This window comes from Triturus cristatus, chromosome 1_2 (genome assembly GCF_964204655.1).
Source record: "Triturus cristatus chromosome 1_2, aTriCri1.1, whole genome shotgun sequence".
NCBI lineage: Eukaryota > Metazoa > Chordata > Amphibia > Caudata > Salamandridae > Triturus > Triturus cristatus.
In genome coordinates, this window is record NC_140580.1 from 886577037 (window position 1) to 886602187 (window position 25151).

The 25151-nt window shown below is 42.0% G+C and overlaps 1 protein-coding gene across 15 annotated transcripts in view; it reads right to left on the reverse strand.

Moving 5' to 3' along the window:
* The window catches only part of MIB2 (MIB E3 ubiquitin protein ligase 2), a 325069-nt gene that overhangs the window by 184135 nt on the left and 115783 nt on the right, over positions 1-25151 (reverse strand). For 9 of the 15 annotated variants that reach the window (XM_085609519.1, XM_085609515.1, XM_085609505.1 and 6 more), the window contains exons 2-7: positions 18011-18365; positions 13028-13199; positions 11571-11677; positions 10145-10339; positions 7924-8066; positions 7422-7529 (exon numbers count right to left, since the gene is read on the reverse strand). In XM_085609519.1, coding sequence (XP_085465645.1) covers positions 7422-7529; positions 7924-8066; positions 10145-10339; positions 11571-11677; positions 13028-13199; positions 18011-18257 — 972 coding nt within the window. In that variant the 5' untranslated portion in view covers positions 18258-18365. The remainder of the gene's footprint in view (positions 1-7421; positions 7530-7923; positions 8067-10144; positions 10340-11570; positions 11678-13027; positions 13200-18010; positions 18366-25151) is intronic. The other 6 variants (XM_085609517.1, XM_085609508.1, XM_085609509.1 and 3 more) reach the window with 1 other exon arrangement.

Here is a 25151-nt window from a genome sequence, read left to right on the forward strand (position 1 = left end):
ACAGTTTGGCAGGTATGATACTTCGCCACAAACATGGCGGAGCACCCGGTCTATCAAACTGACACACCGCTTTATTTAGAATCTGACATTATGTTTATGCAGGTGGTGCACCCGCTGGCAAAACCCTTACACCGATGGTCTACTGACTTGGGGCCATCGGTGTAAGTAGATCACACTGTCCGCCCTACATAGAGTGGATGGTCTGATGTACTCCCAGTTTCTTTTCAGGACAGCTAGTCTGTCCCAGACAAGTAAAAAGAAAAACGCCATGTACACACTGGGAGAAAATTAGTATTTTGTTTAACAAAAATAAACGTCCACTTTGGGAGTTTGTTTTTGTAAAACAGAATGTTTTTCTGATCAGTGGCATGAAACATTACGGCCACTCAGCAAACTGTTAATGCCTTACAGGAGGTGAAGTGAGATCTCCGTCATGGCATGCCCCCACCAAACTATAAACGAGGCCCTTGGTTTGTTTATATACGCCCACAATAGGACATATCTATGCGTGGACCCTGGTTTATGTAAAATGACTCCTAAAAGCCCAACGTTCTGCTCCGTGAGTCTTTGCCTAGATACTTTTTATCACAGCATTATATGCATCCTGAATGTTTGATGTTGACCTTCCTAAATACACTCATCAATAAGCAGCACCTCAACTTATGAAGCATGCTATATATGGAATGGTCAGTCCCCTGTTCTGAAGACGACTAACTAGCTTTGGCAATGCACGCTTCAGGACCTCATTCTAAAGCACACTTAAAAAGCCTTCTTTTTTTTAAAACTCATGCACGTAAAATGTTTGACGGCAACTTGAAAAACCTCAGATGGCTTAGAAGATGTGCAGATCATTACAAGAACACCACCTCGATGTTTACTAAGGGCTCTTTCGGTTTTAGCTTTAACTTTCAAATTGAAGAGCTTTCACCTTGGCTGGTGCCAGATTGCTACAATGTCCAAGACATAGAAATCTTAGCCTTTATCAAGACCTTAACTATCATTGATATCAGAGGAGTGTATCTCCAATTCTCTGAAGCAGACGTCTTGGCTTCTTTTTCTCTCTCCCTCCAATTGGCTCTTCCCTTTGAGGTGTTTGTATTTTCTTTAAAAAAAAAAAAAGAAACATTCCTAATCTCCTGAAGGACCTGAAAAAGGATCTGAGTTTACCATCTGAATTATCAGTTCAAGGAGTTGACATCTTTTCAACAACATGGCTCAGATTACTAACTATTTTGGTATGCCAATGCTCACTCTTTCAAAAACTTTGACAAAACAAAATAAAATTTCTCACCCAACAAATAGATGGCAGTCTAATGATGCAAAATGTGGTGAACCCTTAGCAAAGAAGTAAACCGGCTCAATGGGATGCCCTAGGCAGTTTACAACTGCAAAGGCTGCACAAAAAGTGAAAATCAGACTTTGGCATTGTTTTAATGGTTTAATCCTATGTATAGTGCAAACCTTTCTCTATTTTCACAAATAAAGCTCCAGGTTATTGTGCATACTCGCTCCTTGATGATCACTAATTTATATGTAGCCAAGTTATGTAACTTTATGGATTAAGCTAAATTTTCCCCCCAAAGTTTGGTGATAGTTTGCTACCTGTTGTGCAATATGCTGATGATACTGTACCATGAAATCAAACAGCGGCTGGTCTATGGAGGTCTCTTAATATACTGAGTGGATTCTGTACTTTTAATAAGTTGGCCAATAACAAGGACAAGATCATAATCGTAATCCTAGGCCGCAGGTCAGTAAAAAGTGAGAATTGCCATTTAGAAGCCTCTAAATTATAGAGAGTACATGCCTACAAATATCTGGGCATCTGGCTGAATCATCAGGTATCATCATCATCTCACCTCCCTTAAAGCGAAAAGTCTATGCAATATATGTTACCTTCTTGCCGTAAAGCAAATACATTTCAGGTCCCTCATTGGTCCCTATAGAACAAAAAGAAGAAGTACAGTCCATTCAAAACAGAAATAGCCAACTGACGGTTAATGTGAAGGTGTGTACGAGAACCTGCGAATAGTTGAGGCACCCCTGCGGGAGAAAGGAGTCCATCAGCCCACCCTTACTGGCGGAGCATCGTCATCTGGAACTCCAAGGAATCACTGTCTGAGCCCGAGATGGCAGATCGCTCAGGTATACAGGCTAGTGAAACCCGGAAGGAAAATAAACTCCTGCAGGGGTATGGACCCAAATAGTCGAGGGCTCCTGTAAAGTGCAGTGCTAAGAGAGTGATGTGAGGTTAAAAATGAATATTTGATCAAAAATGAATTTAATGTAGATTGATCAAATTTCATATCTAAAAGAACCTATAGTCTGGTATGAATTTTACAGGCTAATTTTTGGTTCGTGTGTGAGAAGTATGGTCGACATGTTTCAGCCGGAGCGGTCAATTTGACCCGGCTTTCTTCAGGACCTTGAAATTGAAAAAAAGCTACTGCTTAAAGTAATCTCATAAAGAGAAAAAACAATAATAACTAAACCCATGCAAATCAATTGAATGTGGGATATGTGTGTGGCGTGTGCCACCCTACCAGAACAGCTCTAGCATTGAGCGTGAGGACAATGTCTTCATTCCTGGAAATAAAATACATATATCAAACCTCATGCACATCAAAACAAAACCATCAGTTGCAAAATGGCCGGTCTAAAGTTAGCCGTGCCTTGATATTCAGACAAACTCAAAACGATGTTTGGAGATACAATTTGTATATCAAAATAGTGGTAGAAAAATAGCAAAAAAACTCACCCAGCTTTGTGTGGGAGTAAAGCCTCACCTCACCCGGCTGACTACTCGGAGAAGGAGGCACCGCTCTGTTTAAATGTGGAGAAAAGCCCAGACAGATTGCTGATTGATACCTGTCTGCTTCAATCTCAAACACACGTATTTTAAACATATTAAAAAGAACCTGTAATAGCTAGAATGTCCGAAACCTTAAAGAACTCCTAACTCTTAGAATGTATTTATGGTCTAAATCTCTGCTGACCCTAGTTGATATGGGATCATGTATCTTAGTAAACTGGTAGCATAATGGACCCCAGTGATAGGCAGAAACCAGTAATTGGTGAATGGTTATTGCCCATATAATCTGATGGAATACTAGGAATTGGTAAAAGATATTAAAAGTGGCTATGAGTGTCCACTGGGCTCTACTGGTTCCATCTGGGGAAATAGTTCAATTGCAGAGCAAACACAGCAAGAGCTATCAGCCTCCTCCCTTACCTGTCCGTCGATACCTCTGACTGACTCACGAGCCGTCTGGGAGGTATCGACCGGAACAGGAGGGGGCCTTTTATAGCGCTCACATGTGAAGTAAAAGTCCACGATCGAGATCAGCTGTGTGTCTCGACCGGGACTAATGAGCGTGTTGGTAATAGGGCGCATGCGCCTCACGACGTTTTACCCGAGGGGGCTTTTCATAGTGCTCGCAGGTGAAATAGAAGTCCGCGATCGAGATCAGCTGTGTGTCTCGATCGGGACAAGTGAGCGTGTTCGTAATAGAGCGCATGCGCCTCACGAAGTTTTACCCGAGACGTAATTCCCCACAGCGCATAGATCAGTGCTATCACGTTGTATCAGAAAAACCTTGTTTGTTGGCAGATCGGCCGTTGTAGCCGTGATCGAAACAGAGCCGGTCACCCAAAAGGAAGAGAAATGGTACACATCGAGTGTGCGGAGAGCTTGCTAAATAGCGAGTTTATTGTGGAATTATTGCTACGTCTGTCGCGCATGCGTGAACAGTAGATGGCAATTACTGGCGGATGCGTGCACCTGAATCAGTGTAACACTAAAACCGCTTTCGAGAGCAGCATGGACCCAGAGTAGAGTGTAGGTGTTAACCCCGAATGTTTAGGCAATCAAGATCATAAGTCGAACAATTGGTTCACAGCGAAGTCAAGGGTTATAAGGCAGTGGTTCAGAATCCTTGAGACACTGTTACACAGGGTATGTATAGATCTCGTGAAGTAGAGTCACCATGAGAAACATGATGCCCGCTGGTCACTACTACTAGGAGAGCTAAAGTTACAGCCCCTCTCGTGCCAGATAGATACAGGGATGGCAACCAGTTCTTCATTCAGGGGGTCTAGTTGGTAGTGGTGCCCAAAGGGGTCATCTAGTGCCCTAGTAGTATTCTAATAAATCATGTTTAGCTTTTGATGGTAAGGGATGACTCACTCATCAAAGCAGAAGACCCAAAGGGAGATGGACATGGAGAAGTTCGGCCCATCCAAATAGATAATCAATGGATATAAATGGGTGTTATGATTAGTAAAATGCGTCCCAGTCATTTAACCGGATGTACACCTTCATACAGTATGGCAGTATAACTGTCTTAGGTGTAGACGGAAGCCCATGGAATGTTATCATTCAGTCCCTGGGTGTCAGTCTTGAGCTTATAAACCCATTTCTGTTCTTTGGCAAATAGAAATTGAGAAACGTCCGTTAAATGTTGGGGAATAAATGGACGTTCTAAGACAATCCACCTGAGGTCCTCAGCTTTGTGTTTCTTAGCTAGGAAATGCTCGGTCAAACACGTGGATTGTCTCATGCAGCGGATGGTACTTTTGTGCTCGCTGATGCGGAGCTTGACTTTCCGTGTGGTGTACCCTATGTAATGTAGCAAACAAGGGCAAGTGATTCTGTAGATTACGCAATCCGAATTACAATTCGTGTGGTTGCGTAATATCCAGGGGCGTTCTGTGCCTATGTCCACAGATGTAGTTTTAGTAGTCTGCGGACAGACACTGCACATGCCACAGGGGAAATGGCCCCGAACAGGTGGTAAGGACCACAAAGTATTTGTCTCACAGACTGAATGTGATAGTGGTCTTGTGTGGACCAAACTGTCTCGCAAACTTGGGCCCTTTTTGAAAGCAAATAAAGGAGGCGAGATACTGCCCGATGCTATGTTCAATATCGGCCAATGCTTGCGTACTGTCTTCTGTATTTGGTTGGACACAGTGCAGAATGTAGTAACAAAAGTGAGTCTCTCGCTGGTGGTCCTTGGCACAGCGGTATCTAGTAAAGCATCTCGATGATTATTAGATGCCCGTTTCCAGGCTTTCCGTACTAGATGTTTAGGATACTGTCGCGATTGTAGTTGTTTTGCTAGTGCTCCAGCATGTTTATCAAACAACTGTCTGGTGGAACAGTTTCTGCGAATCCGCAGGAACTGGCCGACTGGGAGGTTCTCACGGAGTGCCCTTGGATGATAGCTGTTGAATGACAACAAAGAGTTTTTAGACATGGGTTTTCTGTATAGTTCCGAACTCAATGAGTTTTCATGAACAAAAATGGAGATGTCAAGGAAGGCCAAACGATGTTTACTGTATTCAATGGTGAAGCGTAAAAATGCATTCTGTTGGTTTAGCCACGAATGAAAGGCTAGAATTTCGTCATCTGTGCCTCGCCACACCACCAGGATGTCGTCTATGTATCTCTTCCACAGCACCACATGATGATGATAAGGGTTGCTGTGGTTGAGTACATAGTCCTGTTCGAATAAGTGGACATATAGGTTCGCGAGGCTGGGCGCAAAAACGCTGCCCATTGAAGTACCAGATGTCTGGAGGAAGATCTGATCTTCAAATTTGAAATAATTCTCCATCATGGCCAATCTGGCGCATTCCATGATAAAAGGCACTGGGGTGATGCTGTCCAGAGACCGTGCTTCTAAGAGTCCTCTGATTGCATCTAGGGTCTCAAGCTGCGGAATGCAAGTGTACAATGACTCTACATCATTGGTCCCACCTTTTCTAGTTACTTCAACTAAATTAATTCCAACTTTAAGCTATGGGTCGGCAGATTTCCTGAGCAAATTACTCGCTGGTACACATTTAGTAGTGCCACTCCTATAGATTGTCTTTTGGTTTGTCATAAGCCACAAGTTTGTTTTGAGTTTTCCCTTTTGATGCTAGGTTTTTGAATCTGTGATTTAAAATATGCAATGCCTCAGAGGGAACATTAAAGCAGTGGATATGGAAGGAGATGTCCTAGTCCCTATGATGTAATCCTTGGGACAATAAGATAAGCAAGGAAGTGAGCATTTTTAAAGTTAGCTCTTTGCATCCAAAGTCACTCTCTTTAACCACTTACAGTAGCTATCTGCTTCTCTGGAAAAATAACTTCCATTAACAAAGCCTCACCACAAAACAAACAACATAAGCAACATTCATGGTTAACTCTTGACACATATCAACTGTTATCCCATCACTTTTCAAAATCCTACAAATGTCTTTCATCCCGAGGTGTATTTTGTATATGTTAGGTTTCACTTGCTGACAACACTAAAGTTTTGTTTTGGTTGGAAGAACTTCAATTCAAATATCTCTTATGTGAATTGAAGACAATTACGCACAAAATATTTTTATGTCCAGCATTGCAAGTGGAATGTAACTGCTTATTGAAACCAAATCTTAACAAGCATAGACTCAGGAATTTAAAAGATTCTGAGAAGGGGAAAATCTGCAATTAATTGGCTGTGTATTTTAATTTATGAATTAAGCTGTTCTTTATCTTTCCACAATCCGTTAAAGGGCTGATAGTTATGCCCAATTTTATAGTTTCTTTGTAAGGGCTGCAGAATAACTCTGTCAATGTCTTGAAGCTGTATTTTTATTTATTTTAACTGTGGATAATTTTCGTAATTGTTTTAATTACCTGCAATAAATTAAGATATTTTGACCATGATGTAATTCAGCACTGATTACTGCAATCCCGATTAAGGCCATCATTAAAGATTACAGGCAGCCAAAACAGGCCGACTGCACATTGACTTTACATTAAAGGTCTTCCATCCTGCTTATATTGGTTTGCCTCATGCATCTTCTTCTGGTGTTTGCAAAGATTTATAACCACAAAGAGTGCAGGATTTGAAACTCATAAATAGCTATAAACCTATCCATTCCTTAACTTGATCAGAGCTCATGGCTGCCCTTTCTTTCTTTACTTGGAGAAATGCTCCCACCCACAAGTCTTCGTCAGAAAGCATGCTCTTCTCATAGCTTACCTTAGTAAGAGGTGCAGAGGAGCCAGCACAATAGTAAGAACCAGTACCCATTACTTAATTTCAGGGCTTATGCCCCACTCATGCCTTTGTTGTGTAATTGCTTCCAATATACACATTGTCAGAACACCCAATCTGCCACCCGTCTCATACGACATGACGCTCAATATGCCCATCTCTAGTCTTGAGGCAAGTCTGCACACTTCATTGGTCACAGCTACATGCTAAACCATTTTTAACTTTGACCATCGCTCTCCACCCAACCATTCCATATATTCATGAGAGTTTTACACTAACCACTCACTTACTTTTCACAGAGCACCTCACCTATCTTACCTTTACAAACATCACAGTGCCATACCAATCTCTTACTCTGGACAAGTGGCAGACTTGTTCACCTCTTACCTTGGTCAGAGCTCCAGGATGGAAAGTCCAGCGAGTTTCACTGTTGTATTGCACCCTGACATCGCCCCGGTCTGTAATCCTGTGAACGGTCCCAGTCTGACCTATGAACTTCACAAACAAAAATACAGAGCCTATCACAAGTCTTGACAACAATGGAACCACTTCACGAATATTCATCCTGGAACCGCCGCCGCCTTCCAATGGCATGAGAATAACATTTCTATAAAGGTCATACCAATGAAGGAATCAGTCAAAGCAGGCAGACCTTCCAGAAGAAGGCCCTGCTAGACGGTGTTTTCCAAAATTCTAGCACATACCTGACAAAGTCTGGCATAGAAATGACTCCTCCCCATTCCTTCTAGCCTATAAAGAAAACTAGACTACCTGAAAAGCTCCTCAAACCGGTGCACAGAGTTACCAACTTTCCTTAGTTTGAGTCAGAACGCCTCTAGCCAATGCCGGACAGACATGTATAATGGTTGCAAAGAGAGGTCAAACTCACTTCTGCCATTTTTGGGTTCCAGCCGCCGTGTCCTTCCTGCATCTCACGCAAGATGTCGATGTCCAGCAGACACTTCACTTTGTCTCCATGCTGGAAGGGGTGGCGGTCATTGCTTACTTTCCTTTGGATCTCGGCCGGTTTGCCTACAAATACACAGAGACAAAGTGACAGCGGGTCAAGACCATGCAACCATTTTCAGTCCATTCTATTAACTGGTAAAACACCTGTAGGCCACACCTTATCTTCCACTTCACCCGGCCTTGTCTGTCCCACAACCTTTATTCAAAAGATGTGTTCTTATCCTGGGTTTTTGCTGTATACCACTTAGAATATATTGCATTTTCGGAATTCACTTTGGGCTTTCACCTTTTCTTTTTACTGCCTATCAATACCCTTCAAACAGCCATGATTTACAGCAAAACTATCACAAATCAAAAGTAATGATTGTACATTCTCATCAAGTTACATATATAAGAGCTGTTTGAAGACATACTAGCAGAATTGTCTTCAAACCTTTCTAGGAGTAACAGGAGGTGTCTGTCTATTGTGTGTGATACAATATACCATGTGTTTTAGCCCACAACATACTTCAGTGTGTTCGTCCAAACACAACAGGGAAAGCATAACTACAAGTTGCAGGAGACCAACTAAATTTCGCATACATGCAATATGCATAGCAATGTTGTTTGGGGGGGTGGGGACACAAAAACAGTAATTAACAAGCAAGAAAGACATAACAGGAAGGTTTTCCTGTTCTTAATGATAGCATACAAGATTCCAAGGATGGCCTCTATTTTTTGCTCGTCTCCCAGTTACTATCCGTTTGTGAGTGCCTGCACATTGTGTTTGCATGACTACTTATTATTATGTGTGTTATTGTCAAGGACCACTGTACAGCACTCCGAAGTTTCATCTAGACTGGCTCATGCTGAACAAAACTCCATAAAGACATGCAACCCTGAAACTTGGCACAGCCACAACAAACTAATCCCCCCCAAATTTGTCCCGAAAGCCTAAGCATCAAGCTGCAATAAACTGCAATGCATTCTGCAGTGTGAAACTGAATAATGCAGCGCCACCACCTTATGCCTTCAGAATATGCGAGGCGTATGTTTACAGAAACACATCTGTGGGCTACTCATGTTCAAAAGGAAGTCAAAAGTTTGAAACCCTTCGAGCAAAAGCATAAATAGTTCTATACAAAACAGGCAGACACCTGTGCAAAAGAACAGAAAAACATGAGTGCAAAATCTGGGGAAGGAAATATTCAGATTTCAGAAACATACAAGACAAATATGGAATATAGTCATTATTCAAGATTGAGGGATAGTGACGACTGAGAGTAACAGAGGCTGACGGGGCTCAGATAACGTGGGCAATTCACGGTTGGCTTGGAGTCTCTGGAAGGGCAGTAGGAGGGGGTGGATCCTGAAAGGTGTCTGGTTTCACCACTCTCCACTGAGTATCTAGAAGTAGGAGCCCTTCAGGATATCCACAACTTCTTCAAAAGACAAGTCCACCTCTAGTTCAGTCATTGAAATGTAAGTCATATTGTATTTTATAAGTGTACCTGGCTTGGTCATGGAACATGTAAGCAGTAGGAATTGCATAGTTTCTCCTTTAAGAGTGACAGGGCACTTAGCCATTTAAAAAATATTTTATATGGCACTCTGGTTTCTTTTATATTTTGCTTTGAGACAACACCAAGACAGAGCTGGGGGATATTTGGACAGGAATTGTCAAAGTAACAATAGTTCCTCTGGTTCCTCAGGAACACTGAAAGCATTGGAGCTGGAATTAATCTCTGTAAATCCCTGCTGAGGATTAAGGGTCCAGCGGGTTTGAAGCCCTTGATCATGACCATGTTCGAATAGCGGAGTAAGGAGGTGGTGTATAACATAGAAGACATTTGGGGCATAAGAATGGCAACTGCTTCTGGGTAAGAAAAAAAAGACCCAGGACAATAAAGCTACTTTTCCAATGGTGTTGTAAAGGGAAGGAATGGAAAGCAGTAACACTGCAGCAGTAAGAATTGAAAAATGCCTTAAAAGGCTATATTAGTCCAATCCAATTCTTTACAGTTACAAGCCACGAAATAACTTAAGAGAAGCCCATTTGAAATTAAAGGTTTGGCTCATTAAGAGATGAGAAACACCGAACGTTATATGTGCAGTGTTGCGCATAGTGCATGTCCTCGTATGGTCCAGTCCTGATCACACACCTAGCTTCGGTAAATGTTCCTTGTAGTAGCTGCCTCCGGATGCGTCGGTTAGGCACTTCAGGTCCACCTTCCCTTTATGACCCACTCTGTAGACGTTGGTAGTCCCATCTGCCCATATCACACTGGCCACGCTGCGGCCGGTCTCCACATCCCAGCCACGGATATCCACCACCTTTCCAGTTTTCCCCTCGCCACCTGATAGGGGAAAGGAAGATCAGGAGTCAGAAGAAAGGCCAATGGCACCCATGCCAACACCCCCCAGGTCAACTGGCTGGCATCTACTTTAATTTCAAACGGTTTCCACAGATCTGCTTTTTATTATAGAAAACACCATGAAGTAGCCATACAGGGACATATACAGTGCTATAGAAAAGTGGCAAAATAAATCAAATTAAACGTTTTTTTGTCAGAAATAGGTTTTGGAGCAACAAAGACTGTGGCCAAGAGAAGGTCAGAAAAAGGCAACCTAGACAGTCTTCATCTGCATTCAATGACAGTAGTAATCCAAATGACAGCAATCATATGACAATAAAAGATATCAACAATAAAAAAAAATAGTATAAACAAAGACTACTACTATTGCTACTAACAACAAAAATAAAGCCTTCTCCAAATTGAGGACCCTAAGTTACAAAAACAGTTATAATTATAACAAAAATCTTTCAGTTCCCATGTGTGTATTCTAATGGTGCGAGTCAGCCTTTAAGCCTTCCATCGATGATCTTTGGTAGCATCTAATCATCAAGGAAGAATTTAGTTAGTGGTTTGCACTGTCCGTTCCAGAGAATGAAGGAAGGCACGGGAAACTTTGAAACAGATTAAGACCAATACACTTCAGGTCATATAAAAGATCTGTTGTAGGAGCATGAACCTATTGAACGGCATACGTCTGGGAGTACTCATTTTGTGTTTGAAGGAAATCATCTGGCAGACCACGCACTCACCTTCTATATCTCTTACAAGCAGGACTGACAGAGGGTTATGTGTAGGGCATAAGCTAAAAAGGGATTTACTTCACTAGATTTTCTTCTCAACGGGACCCTGGTTATCCCTACACGAGACAGCTGCTAAAATATAAATTGTCCACAAAGCAGGAGATGGTGTGCAATGCGGAAATTACAGGTGAGTTGGAATTTGGAATACAGTAGTCTTGTTACTGACTTTGTGTGATCTTGGGCAAATTACATCTCAGTGAGGTTCAAATCAGGATAAGTAGATTTACTGCGTTGTATTTGAAAGTGCGCTCTGCCCACACATAACACAATGTTAACATGACAAATAATCTTTAAATTATATTGGTTCAAAACACGAAAAGGTACAGAAACCTGACAAAAATAACTATAAGAGTTTTTGCTTTAAAAGCCTTACACCAATTACATAAGTTTGCAACATTTTTCTGGTCTTTCACTAACAATTCCTAGCTTACCATCCTGATTACCCCACTCCCAGTCCGGGCCTCTAACCACCTTGGCCCCTTGGAATATGCCCTTGATGGTGACACGTGGCAGTGTCTGGCGTGGACTTAATGTGACTCTGGAGTAAGGAGGAAAAAAATCATCAAAAAGAAGAAGTTAGAGTGGAAAACAGAACACACAAAACACAATAATTCTAAGTTCCTCAGACAGGCAGGTTTTTGCAACTGCTCACCTCCCCAAAACAAAGAGCTAGAGAACAATGTATGTGAAGCTATTAAGATCAGGAGCTATTTTGTTAAATTTTTTAAATTACAATTTTTTCTGCTTTGATCCCGATTTTCATCAATATGCCTTTCCCAGTAGCCATGAGGGACTCCCACTTTGCAGAATACTAGAGCATTAAATTATGTCTCAACAGTCCGCTGTGTGTTAAAGGCTGCTGAGGCAAAACGTTTAGTGATGTTGGCCAACCCTGAGACTCTTGGAGGACACAATGACTCCATCTTGCATCTAAAGGACTCATTGGAACAATACAAGTAGGCCAATACAATATCTTACAGGTTTACAAAGACAGAGTAACACTGCTAGACATCTGCTGTTTCCACTAACAGATTACCAGAGCCGAAGTCTAATCAGGAAATTACAAAGCCCAGAAAAAGCTATATGGTTACAGACCAAAGAAAATATCTATCAGATTCAGGTGCATGGTGTGCATGCCTTGAAACACATCCAACTGACCCTTACTGTCCATTCATCCCAAGCCATTCCCTTCATAAAGAACCTGAGATTGCATTAGAAGTGCATCACATAACAAAGTAGGTTTAATATAGCATTTATCTACAAATAACCACTACAACACATGCGGTTTGGTCCTTGAACTCATTTACAGGAATCCGCTCTACACATCCTGAGCCAATCCAGCAATGCCAGCCATTTTCTCTCCTCCTCCCAGAATTATGGGGATACTATTTGATGATGTCAGGTGCACGTCGATGCTCTCACTGCCAGTAGGCCAAAGTTGACCTTCTTGTGTTGCCATGTTCTAAATCAAAACTAGATCTGATTGCAACTCTAATGCACATAAACCAAGAACTCACAGGTTAGGTGCATCCGATTACTTCCTTGACAAATTGTGCGCCATTAATGTAAACCCAAGAAACACCCCATGAATTCTCTCTCCTGTCAGTGACACAATTTACCCTAGCATGCCAGGATGGGTCCTAAAACTTGTTTTGTTTCTGAGAGCAATAGCAGATTTGATTTAGCTATGCTGGAACCATGTTTTGGTGTAGATGAAAGTTCTTTAGGGGGTTGAGACCAAGTGTCCAATATATAAATAAATATGAGTACAGTATGAACTCTTTGGGAGATCTTCACTTTCATCTGCAATTTGATATCTAAAGAAAAATAGGCTTACTTAAAGGCTATATGAAGGCTTTGCCCCAACGATGAATGGCTAAGTACTCACGGCCTGGAGTGGGCAGTCTCATAGCGCTCAAAGGCATGGGAGAGATCATGCTTGTTGTTCATGTAGCACTGTGTGCAGAGGTCATAGTCGAAGCAAACTTTACACTTCCAGCGCATGCCCCGGATGCCATGTTTCTTGCAGCAGTCACAAATAATGTTGGGGTGGCGGACGCCTGCAGTATAAGACAGAGCACGAAATTTTCTTTAACACCAAAAGTCACTACTGAGCTAAGAAGATGAAGCATGTAGGACATATGATCACTGCCATTTTTATAAAGAAACACCACATGTGAATTGGAAGCACTGATAATCGTTAAGTTCTCAACCAGGACATTGGAATTCTATCAAGCTTTAAAGATAAGTCACTTGATGCCAAGCTATAACGAAATGTGAACAGAGTCCTGCAATCATTGGCAAGTGTCTAGATTTGTGTACAAGAGCCAAGTGAATTTGTAGTGAATTTGATAACCCCTTTACTAATGGCAGTCTTGTAGAAGGAAGCTTTAGCTAGATAATCAAGGATTTTCTTGTGCAATTAATATATCTGAGTTGGGTGAGGTTGTAAGAGAGACTGGTCCACCATCATTTCATTGCGTGTCTGCACTTAAGGTACTTGTTGCTGAATGGTTCTTGGTTGTACAGTGGTGTTTTGAGTGGCACATTAAGTTCTGAATTGCTTTTTCAGTTATGTTGTTAACGCTGAGAAGTATTGCCAAGCGATATGGGTTTGAAGAAGTTTGGCAGATTGATGAGAATGTCTTGGAGGGTGTCCATGGATAGAAGCAGAATGTTAATTGTTCTCTATTTTGGCTGACCATGGTGCAAAGGTGCATTGGTAAAGATAAAGGAATGACAAAGCTGTTCATCCAGTCCATTTAAATTTGGACCTAGCAGTGGATGGTGGCTAAGGCTCTCGTGATGAGGCCAAGTATCTTAACTTTGGAGAAGGGGGATTCACTGATGTGCCACATGATGAGTGTTGAGGAGAAGGGTTCCTTCACTATCTTTGTGCTGGACTTGCTAGGTTGGTTAAAGTCTATGTTATGTATGTAGCATCAGTGTACTGAAAAGAGGTGGTGGTAAGAAGCTATGAAATGTTTTTCTGTAATGTTCTGGTTTACAGAGGGGGGCCTGTCTGTAAAGGCTGGGCGAGGGAAGTGGCAGGTGGTGAGCCCTAATGGCTTCAGTGTTGCAAGGCCGCTAAGTGGTCAGGGCCAGGACAACTGTAATTTGTGTGTGTGATCAGTGTACCGAATTCTACAGCTTGCAGGGATGACAATGGGATGATATGTGAAAGTGGGTGTCAACCATCTCTTGTACCTAATGGACAGGAATGACACTGACCAGCACAAGGTGGCTTCACAGAACGTGATATATTGCCCAAAAGTCACTTACACACAAAACTGATCACAATGTATGTGTACAGTGGCCTTCAATGTTTCTAATCCTTATCTCTTAAAAGTAACTTGCAAGTTTTTTTGTACGTTCATCCAGGATTTTTATTGATTTAAACTAGGTCAGTTAATCATAATAACAGAGATGTCAGATTTTCATTATTTCAAGTCCATTGGTTGTTAATTATAACAGAGATGCACAGCTGATCATCGTAATAGAAATCTCAGATTTTCATTAACTTTAGGAGTGTCATGATCAGCAGTTGGCAATCATAACAGAGGTGCTAACATGTGCGCCACCATAGCTAAGACATTGCCTCACATGCTATTCATATTAATATTAATGGGTAATCCCTCAAACGTTGTTACTTTAACCCATTAAGATTGTGTTTACAGCACTCGAGACAGGTATAAAAGTGGAAGAGAGAAAACTGCATTTACCCCAAGAGTTAAACAATAATTCATTGTTGTAACAACAGATCTCAGGGGTAAAATATGAAAAACTAAGGAACGACATTCTTACTTCTTACTCCATTCAAATTCTTTAAAGTGCTCGAGCATCAGATTTAACAATCAGTTTCAAAGTAACTTCTACATTCATTATCTAATTACATACTATCCATTTAAAGTGAAAGCAACAAAAAAGGCTGACATGTCTAATCAATTTGTAACATGTAATTCTAGTGCTGTTAATTTCATAAAATATAGCATGTAGCACCAAATCTGGCAAATTTCTCAAAGTATTTGAGTGTCAAGACAAGCAGTGACGAATTCATGTATAAATCGTTCCTTTGAGTTTTCTTTATTTCTTAATTATTTAGAGGATTCAAATGATAAGTAAGAAATTGGTAAAAAGGGAGGAGCTCATATGTCAGAGATATTACCCTTAAGTATATTCATGTTAGCGAATTATAACCAAGCATTAAACTATGTTGATAGCCTAAAGCGATAAGAAGTATACCTATAGTGATGACTGACATAAGAGTGGCATAGTAAACCTCTACACAGCAGGTCAGACAGTGCACCAAAGTGATAAGTCAATGTAACTTAATAAATAGGTTCTCAAGATGGCCTCTGCTGCACGTTCTCACCATTTCTTCATAGAATTATGTTGTTGGTAAAATGGGTAGCTACTGCTGGTAGTGGACAGCACAGAGATTGTTTCCAAAGCACGGCCACATGTCACTGTCAAAGAAATACTTGATTCTTCTATGTATTATAATGAGAACCAGAAAATCTGCATGGGAGGCCATAAAGAGTAAAAGACCTGAAAAATGTTTGTTTCACATTTATTTGTGTCACATTTAAACATTACCTAACTTAAACATGTAGTTGAAAGTATCACTGGGTATCAGTATGCTTTTCATGGTCTTGCCTGTCTTATAGGTTACCTAAGGTTTCCTTCCAATACATTGTGTATGTGGATCAAGTTTGAGAAGATGCTAGTGCTTTTATAAGATCTTGAATACTTGTTGAGAGTCTGCTGTAAACTTTGTGACATTTTTTGTACTTCAGTATTTTCTTTGATCATTTGGAATTAACAGATTACTTCTCTCTGCGTTATTCGTTTTAATGATCACACTTTTGATAGTTTTCTAGGTACATCATCTTGACCTTTGACTCACTTCAGTCTCATACATTTGTTTTTCACTACACAGTCTTTCAGACCTAAATTTCTCACTAAAAGGTATGTTCTTTGTCTGATCCAGATTAAGAACGCAAAAAACTGTTTACTGAAGTAGGTTTCTGATACAGTCTGATATGCAGAGTGTTGCTAGACACACATAGGGCCATATATATTAAGAATGGATTTGGTAAAAGTGGTCACAAGTTGCACACAGACTTTTACCAAATCCATTCTGTTTTTACGAATTCATCTATGTACTAATTGGTCAGTTAGCAGAAAGTGATTCGTAGTGTACTCAACTTACCTCATGAATTTTAATGAGGAAGGTCACAAATTGTGACTCACTACGAATCACAGGGATGGTGGCCTGCTGTGGTCAGCAGACCACCATGTCGGATTACTTTTAAAATAAGCATTATTTTAATGCAACCGGTTTTCCTTAAAAATACATGGATGTGTTAAAAATACCAAAAAACATCAAATGTACTTAACATTTTCTAAAAGTAGTCAGTAGTTCATGAGACCACTGACTACTCTTAAAAATATTTTGTCAATATTTTCAAAGGGGAAGGGGTCTCTTGTAAATGAGGTACCATTACATTGTTGTTGATAATATATTAATGGTTTGCAACTGGCTTTTGGTCAGAAAACATAAAAAACATACCATTCCGGATCAATATTTGGAAGGACCTCCCTAAAAACGCCCCTTCCAAATACCAATTCGGAAAGTAGCTGCAAACTCAAATTGCGATTCGATAATGTGCCTCGGCAGTTCGGGCTGGCCGGTTTCCATGAGTAGCAGGATCAAGACTGATTTGCATATGGCGGGGTCCAAACTAGGGTGGCAGGGTGAGCAAAAGAAAAATAGATTTAACCCAGATCTCTTGACTGGAGGTGAATGTTTGATTTGCCCAGTATTACATCCATCATTTGTCTGTACAGCATTTTTCGCCCTATGCGGGATGGGTATGCCCAGACGTGTGTAAGTTGCTCACTGGATTCAAGCTATTCAGGCTGAAGAGGGGCGATACCCTGAAACCGGTCTCAGGATGCTGGTTTCCGGTCCAGGGAGGACCTGGCTTGGCAGTTCGAGCTGGACTGTTCCCAGACTGTTCCCAGGAGGAGCAAGGTCAATACTGATTTGTATATGGTTGGCTCCAAACTGGAATGGCAGGATGAGCAAAAGAACAATGGATTTAACCCAGATTTCTTGACTGGGGTGAATGTTTGATTTGTTCAGCATTCTGTCCCTCATTTGTTTGCACAAATCTATTAAAAGCCATTAGCTTGGACTTGGAGTTACTGAAGTATGTAGAATCACTTGAAATTTGTAAACCTTGTGAAATTATGACTATGTGCCAATTAAATCTCATTACTGTCCATCAAAATGTAAATGTCAACAGAAAATCACTGCAGCTTTACAATTCTAGATGAACTTAGAGCTGGAAGCACTACCAAAGACTGAAGCAACACCTACTGAGATATAGAATTATTGTCATTCTTTCCATATAAATCAACAGGCACTTACGATCACTGCTAAGCCACATGTATACATCAAACCAAAATTATTATCACTGACAAGTTATGACGAAATGCTAACTGCCACTTATAATCACTGCAAAACACAATGATCTCTCTGCTGGAAACTGAATCTCTTTGAGCAGATCTAGAATTATAGCAGCAGTAAGATCCTAAAATTGCTACGTAGATACACATATCGGGATTGGGAATCATTATGGAACTGCAAAGTTAAGTAAAGTGGAACCTAGAATTACTGCCAGATTTTCATGCAATGCTAAATGGGACCTGTGATCATTGCCCAAGTATAAGTCGAAGTCAAACTAAGTCCAGCGCTCAATATTGGAAGCTCACGCCAAAGACCAGGACTGCACATATGAAGAAAACGTACACAAAATGGACAATCATTGGAGCGCTTGGCGCTGTTAAAGGCTTTTGTACTTACCTATCTGTGCGTTATCATATAACAGAAGGTCGTAGGCTCCCTGGAAGCCAGTTCTGTAGTTGGTCCTTGTCCCATGATCCCACTGGACCACTACTGTGCGATCTGGGGTGGTAGGGCTGCCCTGTCGCCCAACCTCAACCACAGTGCCAATATTGCCTTCACCATTGTCCTGGTTGCCCCATTTCCAGTCCAGACCTCGAACAACACGCATGCCGACCTGCATGCTGGTGTTTTGGTCCAATTCCATACCTTCGAGTTGGGTGTGAGGCTGTTCAAGGCCTGACAGGACAAGGCGGGAGAGGAGGAGGAGCTAGATGGGCAAAGAGGAAGGGAGAGTTCAGTCCACAGGATGTACCTGGAAATAAAAGGCAACATTTCAGACTACGCAAAGCGATACATACTTTTTCACTTCACATAAACAACTCAAACTACAAGAATTTAAGTCACAGATGGCAGACCATTAGAAAAGCACATACAGTTGGTCCCATAAATAACAAACTCCGTATGCAGCAAAAGCTATCACTTAACAGGAAAAGGTATTTATTTATATGGCAATTAAAGGAAGGGCGTTAAAATGAATATACATGGAAAACAGAAGGTTCTAACACATTCTTGGACCAAGCACTTTTATAGCCCTTATGTACTAGATTTATTTAGCATAGGCCTGTGAGGAAATGCCTATTTTAATATGGTAACCCCCAAAGATTTGGACTGATCCTGCTGGTTTTTCGACACACTGAGGCCTTCCAATCAGAGCCTGTGCCCTGACCTTAAAATGTGTTTGTTTGATTGGCCTATACTCAACTGGCATAATATAACTTACTCGTAAGTTCCTAATATAAGTTTCCCAGGGCCTGTAGGTTACCGGGTCCCCCCAGGGATTACAGAACTGGTTTTGCCATCCTGGGTGTGACAAACGTAGAACATGGATCCCAGTCTGCAACAGTAAAAACCCACAACTGTCGTTTTTACTGTGGAAAAGGCTGGTATCCCCATTGGAGAGTTCAGAGTGGAGGCTAATGCAGCAGCCCTGCTAACTTCTGACTGGGACTACTAAAGTTGATATAGTGAGGTATCAAACATCTCATTACATTAAGCCCAACTTGATGTCCAAGTTTAAACTGATGCAACTTGTTGCAGAGTGCAACATTTACAAAGTTGCCACTTTGTTGCCCTAAATCCCCAGTGCGTGTCCAGTCGCACATGGCTTCCTGACGTCCTGGGATGACGTGCAAACGACTCCCAGGAAAAAAGACAATAGCAGTCTGCATAGGAGGGAGGCGTTACCTCTCCCTGGCAGGAAGCCACACCACTGGTGTTGACCCTAAAAGGCGATCTTCAAAGGAGGAGCCGCCTATGAAGAGCAAATGGGGAACACTTGGGAGAGGGGCTGTTCTACTGTTTAGGTAGACAGGGTGTTACTCGGGCAGGAGAGGGAAAACCATTCGCCAACCATTTTTTCTGGGGTGTGTACCCTCCTTGATAGCCACACCTCTGGGTTTGGCAAGGGGGCTCTGTATGCCAAAAGAGGGGTTCTGCCATTTTGGAAGTGGGCTGAATGGTGCATCCTGGGATTGCCAGATGCCACACTTCACAGGAAGTGGTAACCGGGAGGGAGAGGACTTGGTAGCCCATTGGCTACCAACTGCATCCTACTCCGAGTGCATTTTCTGAGCATGAATACAGTACCCAGGCACCTAGAACTCAGATCTCCCCTGGAGTGGAACAAAAGAAGGACTGCCTAGCTGCACCAAGGAGTCGGCGAAGAGAGGGTGCATCGATATGGACTGCACCTGCTGAACCTCGTAGCTAGCAAAGGAGAAGGGACTGTGCCTGCTGTGTACTGCTCGTGGAGCTCGTGGAGCAATTGTCTTCGGAGCCCAGCTAAATCATGAGACTTCAAGGGTCAATTCGCTGACCTCCTGTTTGCAGCACAGGATTAAAACACCTGAAAAAGCCTGCTGGGGCAAGTTGGTAGCCCGGATCTGCGCATTGCCGCCAACTGCTGCCACGCAACACCAGCGACTAGAACCCAACTCTCAAAGTTGCACCCGAGTCCACTGGACCTGGGAGAGTCGCCAGAGTACAGCTTGGTCGCACAGAAGAGGAGTTATCACCCAGGAAAGGATTAAGCTGTAAACGTAATACCAGGCAACTCGTAGCCCTACCAGGAACAAGAGGACTTCGAGGGACTTGTTAGTGATTAATTAATAAGTGCATATTTACTATACCTTGTAAATTCTGTATTTCCTGAATGCTCAGGTGGATCTTTTTCATTCTGGTGTATAAAGATACATAAACACACAATCTATTTTATAAATTGGTGTCGGATTTCTTGAATGTCTCTGATATTTCTTCTTCAATTGTTTTGTTGCTGCTTAAATGCTTAACATTGTTCCTTTGTGTAAGCCCGACTGCTCAGAGCCGCAGCTACCCACGAAAATCTACTGGTCCTAAAGGAGTTGGTAAGTTTATTACACGGTGAGGTCGCACAACCACACCATATATTAGAACAATGGAATGTTGGGAGCTCCATTGAAGACAATGGTGTGCTCCCTACTTCTACGAGCTGGTAAAGGCCCGCAGAGCAACATTCCAATGTTTTACAAAGCCCTCTCGGAGATCGAAGGGATTTAAATCCCCTCGTACTTCGTGAGGCCTTTGTTTTATTTGTTAGGAACATTCTGCCCTCTAGTATCACTCCACCACCACTGCACTCTCAGTAACATACCAGCTCCGCTGTAACACAGGCGTTGAAGCACACCCGGGACACATTCGGTGTCACTGGGTGGGCCAGATGATGAAGCATGCCACCAACTAGGTTGGTGGGTGAGGGCTTCATGAAGGAAGACATTGTTCCCCGAAACATACAGTTTTGAGTCCTGTACTAAATCTTGCTAGACCAGTCCATTTTTTTTTTACATATAGAATGTTCTAATAGCCTTATAGTCACCGGTGGCCAGCTGCGGGACTCCGTATTTTCTTCAGGATACCGGTTCGGGGACCCACGCGGTACGACATCGGTTCGGGGACTCACGCGAGCCTTAACGATGACTGGTGGACTCTGAGCCTACTTGATCTCAATATTATCCTCGCATATCATCGACTAGCCAATCACAAGCCTCTGAGCTTTTATTGATCTTAGATTTGACTGTGGAATGTCTTATATCTACTCGTTATTCAGCTACCCATAGCTCGTGGTTCTCCTAATCTTGAGGCAAGATGATAGTCTTTATTCTACATACTGACCCGAGTCAGCTTGTCAGTACCCGCAGTAGTCCCTGCTGTATATCTTCGCAATTCTGTGCGCCAAAATTGCGCTCTCCGGCCTGAGTTTCCAGTTTTAAATGATATACTGGGTGTTAAAGCCACGCGCACACCAGTGATTCACAAGCTCTGCTGGGATATCTCTCCCTTTTTTAAACCTACCACGTGCTTATGTGCCTGAAGCCCGACATATAATTTAGTATTCAGCCTTAAACAATCTACTTGGGTACTTTCATTAAGATTGTTATGCCAATTGCGCCCTGAGGAAGGAGCTCATTGAAATTATTCTGGGATCTCCGAAACGCGCGTCGGCGCTTTTTGTCTGATGTACTGTGTTTTATGTATGGTATATTGTATTGTGCAATTTTTTCTATTGTTGTCTTTATATGTATGAATTTGGTATATGTATTGTATTTTTTAGTCCTTTTGTGTTGGGCATATGATTGTGTTTTCTAAATTACTTATTGTGTTAAAATTGAATTTACATTATGGTTGGTTTTTTATGTAATTAATTAGTAGTGATTTCACTACAGCACTATAATGCATAATACCATTTTAGATAAATAAATGAAAATGAAAGAAAAAATAATCTAATCACTTCTTTTGGTCTGTGGGCACATCTCTATTTATGGACGTATCGCCTATATATATTGTACCAGTGGGGGGAATGTGCTTCTGTTTTTTGTACTAATAGCCTTATAGCCCTACATAGCAGGGCTATACCGGCTATTAAAGTCCCTCTCCCTTGTTAAAGTCCCTCGCCTTCGGCTCAGGCCTTTAACGCGGGAGCAGGCCTTTAATAGCCTGCTACTGCGGGCTATAAGGCTATAATACACCGCATTTCCTTACAAGCTCATTGGTTATTTATTTTCTATTAAGGAAGGTATGGTGTTCTCTCCATCCGTTTGGAAAGGTAAAGGTTTATCACAGTTTGTTTGTTTGAAGTAAGTAACTGACTAACAGAGAAATAGAATTTACATATCTGGATTTGATCTTTCTCCCTTAGCCTCTTGATAGCCCTTGATGAAAGGTGGGCAACTCAGTGATTTCAGCTTCAGTGTATGAGTTTCAAAGGGTCAAATCCACTCCCCGAAATGTAGTTTAGGCTGCCAAATGCAAGATAACAATTGTCTCCATATCCAATATAATATGGCTATTGTAGAACCAAGAGTGGGGTTTGAACTGGGACATCTATAGGCTCCCCAGTACCAAGGGGTGGGGCCTGGTGTGTTAGGTATGGTGCAGGCTAACCAGACCTTCTGAGTTTGGAAAGTGTCTCAATCGAGGCTCTAATTTTGATCACACCATTACTTGTAGTGACATTGGTCAGCTAGGTTGCAAGCATTTCAGCTCGTCCTTCCAAGAAATCCTCTATACAAGGCTTTTGCCACTGGGCCTCGTGCTTGTGTTTCTTTTGTTGAAGGGCCTGTCCTTTCATTGAGCAGTTTTGCTAGGCCGAAAGTCCTAAGTATGCTTCAAAAAGCTATGCCTTCCTGGGCAGTGTAATTTTCTTTTAGTCAGCCAGTGTTTTCCCACAGTAAAAATCAACTAAAACATGTGTACCGTTGGAAGTGCTCCATCTTTTTAAAGTTCTATTTATAATCAGATGACTGAGTAGCACACAAATTGCATCGCCCTTCTGACTGAATGTGGCTACTGCATCCACAACCCAGTCTATATGGTTACTGGTGGAGGCGGCAGTGTATTCATACTTGAAGGGCACAATGCCCATGGAGGAAGACTGCCTACTGACTGTCCCCAGTTAGAGGCCTATGCAACTTCCAAAACTGGGGTCCATTATCTTGTGGTCTCCTTGTCCGCATGGGAAATATCTGAAGGATTTCTCCCTAAGTTATGACATGGGAGTAGCTTACAGGCACTTGGATAGTGAGGTCCACTTGGGCTCCCATGTAACTTCTGCATACAATAGTTGCTTTAATTTGGGAACACTAGCATTGTCCATGTTCGCCTTGACAGACATAAGGCACTCCTTTTTAAGGAACCCTCATCAAAATCTATTGTGCTTTGTGGGTGAGCGGTGGTCATTAGCCCATTACTTTATTCAAAGCATGACTGCCCATGCGTGAATCAAACAGACATATCCCCCTCTTTCTGGGTGCTGTGTTTAGTTCCAATGCAGCCAGAACAGATGCTGAACTGTCTGAGAGAAATTAAAAAAAACATTGGAACCACAGACCAATCTAAACTGGTCTGAACTGTGCAGAGCTCAGAAATTTGTCAACAACCTGCAAATTCACGTATTCACATCTGAGAAACGTCTGAAATTGAATAAAGTAGACCCTCCTTTTGCCTATAGCTTCCCATCTTAGACATCTGATGAAGTTAAGTACTGGCCTCTTCACACTTACTTTGTAGGTCTCCGGGGCATCTGGACGGTACAGCATATTACTTAAGAAAAGGCCATCAGACAAGTAGTTATGCCTCTGTTGGGTTGCTATTCTCTCTTCAGACTTAGTCTAATTCTTACAATCGTGCATGAATCCTTGCTGCTATAACCTGTGGATAGACTGACTGCTTACCTGCCTGAGCAAGGAGCTGTGCTGGGCCTTCCCAGTGATACCCACCTGATCCAAGGAAGATCTGCAAAAGGACTCAGACACGGAAAACGTCTCAGAGACCTAAGGTCATCAGGTACCACAAAATTAGCAAGGAGAAGGTAACCAAAGAAATCAACTGGCTTTTGGAGTTGAATAGGCACCTGTCTTTCTTGAGAAAGAGATTGCAATATTCGTGCACCACAACCCACCTGTGCTCCCCTGTCCAAAGTGACAATATGACAATGCTCCCTCACAACCTGTGTTGAAATCTAGTTATGTTAGTTAGGAAAGGCTGTCCTGGTTTCCAAAACGGTGTGAACCATCTTTCCAGCAGACCTGTTCCAGAGACATTATCTTTTGTAGTTATAGTCAAGTCATAACTCTAAAATTCAGTTCAAAGTGGTAACTGGTGACACCAGAGATCGCAGTGGGCATTGCCGGACCCATTAGCGCCCCAGCCACTGGAAAATCTTGACTGGTAGTCCTAAAAACAGGATCCTAATGTTTTTGGTGCCTGTGGGACCCCACAGACTTCATGGGGCGGGTGTGTGTACATCTGTTTAGTTTGGGGGTGTTCATTCTTATTTAGGTAGTCTGTTTATGTGCTTAGAGATTTGTTGTGCTACCCTTTCCTTTTTCTGTATACCAGAATCTCTCAAGCTGAGGGTTCCACCCATTGAGTTGTCCAGTGTGAGGACCCAAGTTTGAACCAGTACTAGATTTGAGTCCAGAGAAGTCACCAATCTATCTACTGCACAATCTAGAGTCATTTGTACAAGAAAGATATTCTCAAAACAGAGACCCTATGAAGTATGAAGATCCCAGGACCGACCCAAGCACAGAAAGCGAACATTATACACAATCTAGTATCTAGTTCTACAATGCTATAGACAGAAATACAAAGATTAGAGTGGCAGCTCAGCCTCAGTAGCACCTTCTGAATTTCTTTGTAAATCCTAGTTGTAACTGTATATGTATCAACCCTTTCCTTTAACATAAAGTACTGACTGGCCATTGAGGATACCGAGTGTTATTTACTGTATCACTACACGAGTTTCTAACTTCCTTTAAAGTAAAACTTAAAAGCTCGCCTGCAGCTCATGGGTCATCATCTGCATTAAGGAAGTAGCTTTGTTATCCAATGGGAATACAATATTATTGCAGCCATCGAACACCAGTGTTAAGGACTCTCTCTTCACCAAGCACCACACTATACAGATTTACCTTCCAGGTAGGTTGGAAAAGCAGGTCTTCTGCATTATCTCACCCAAGCCTAGCCTTGAAGAGGGGAATAACTACAAGCAGTAGTTCGTTGT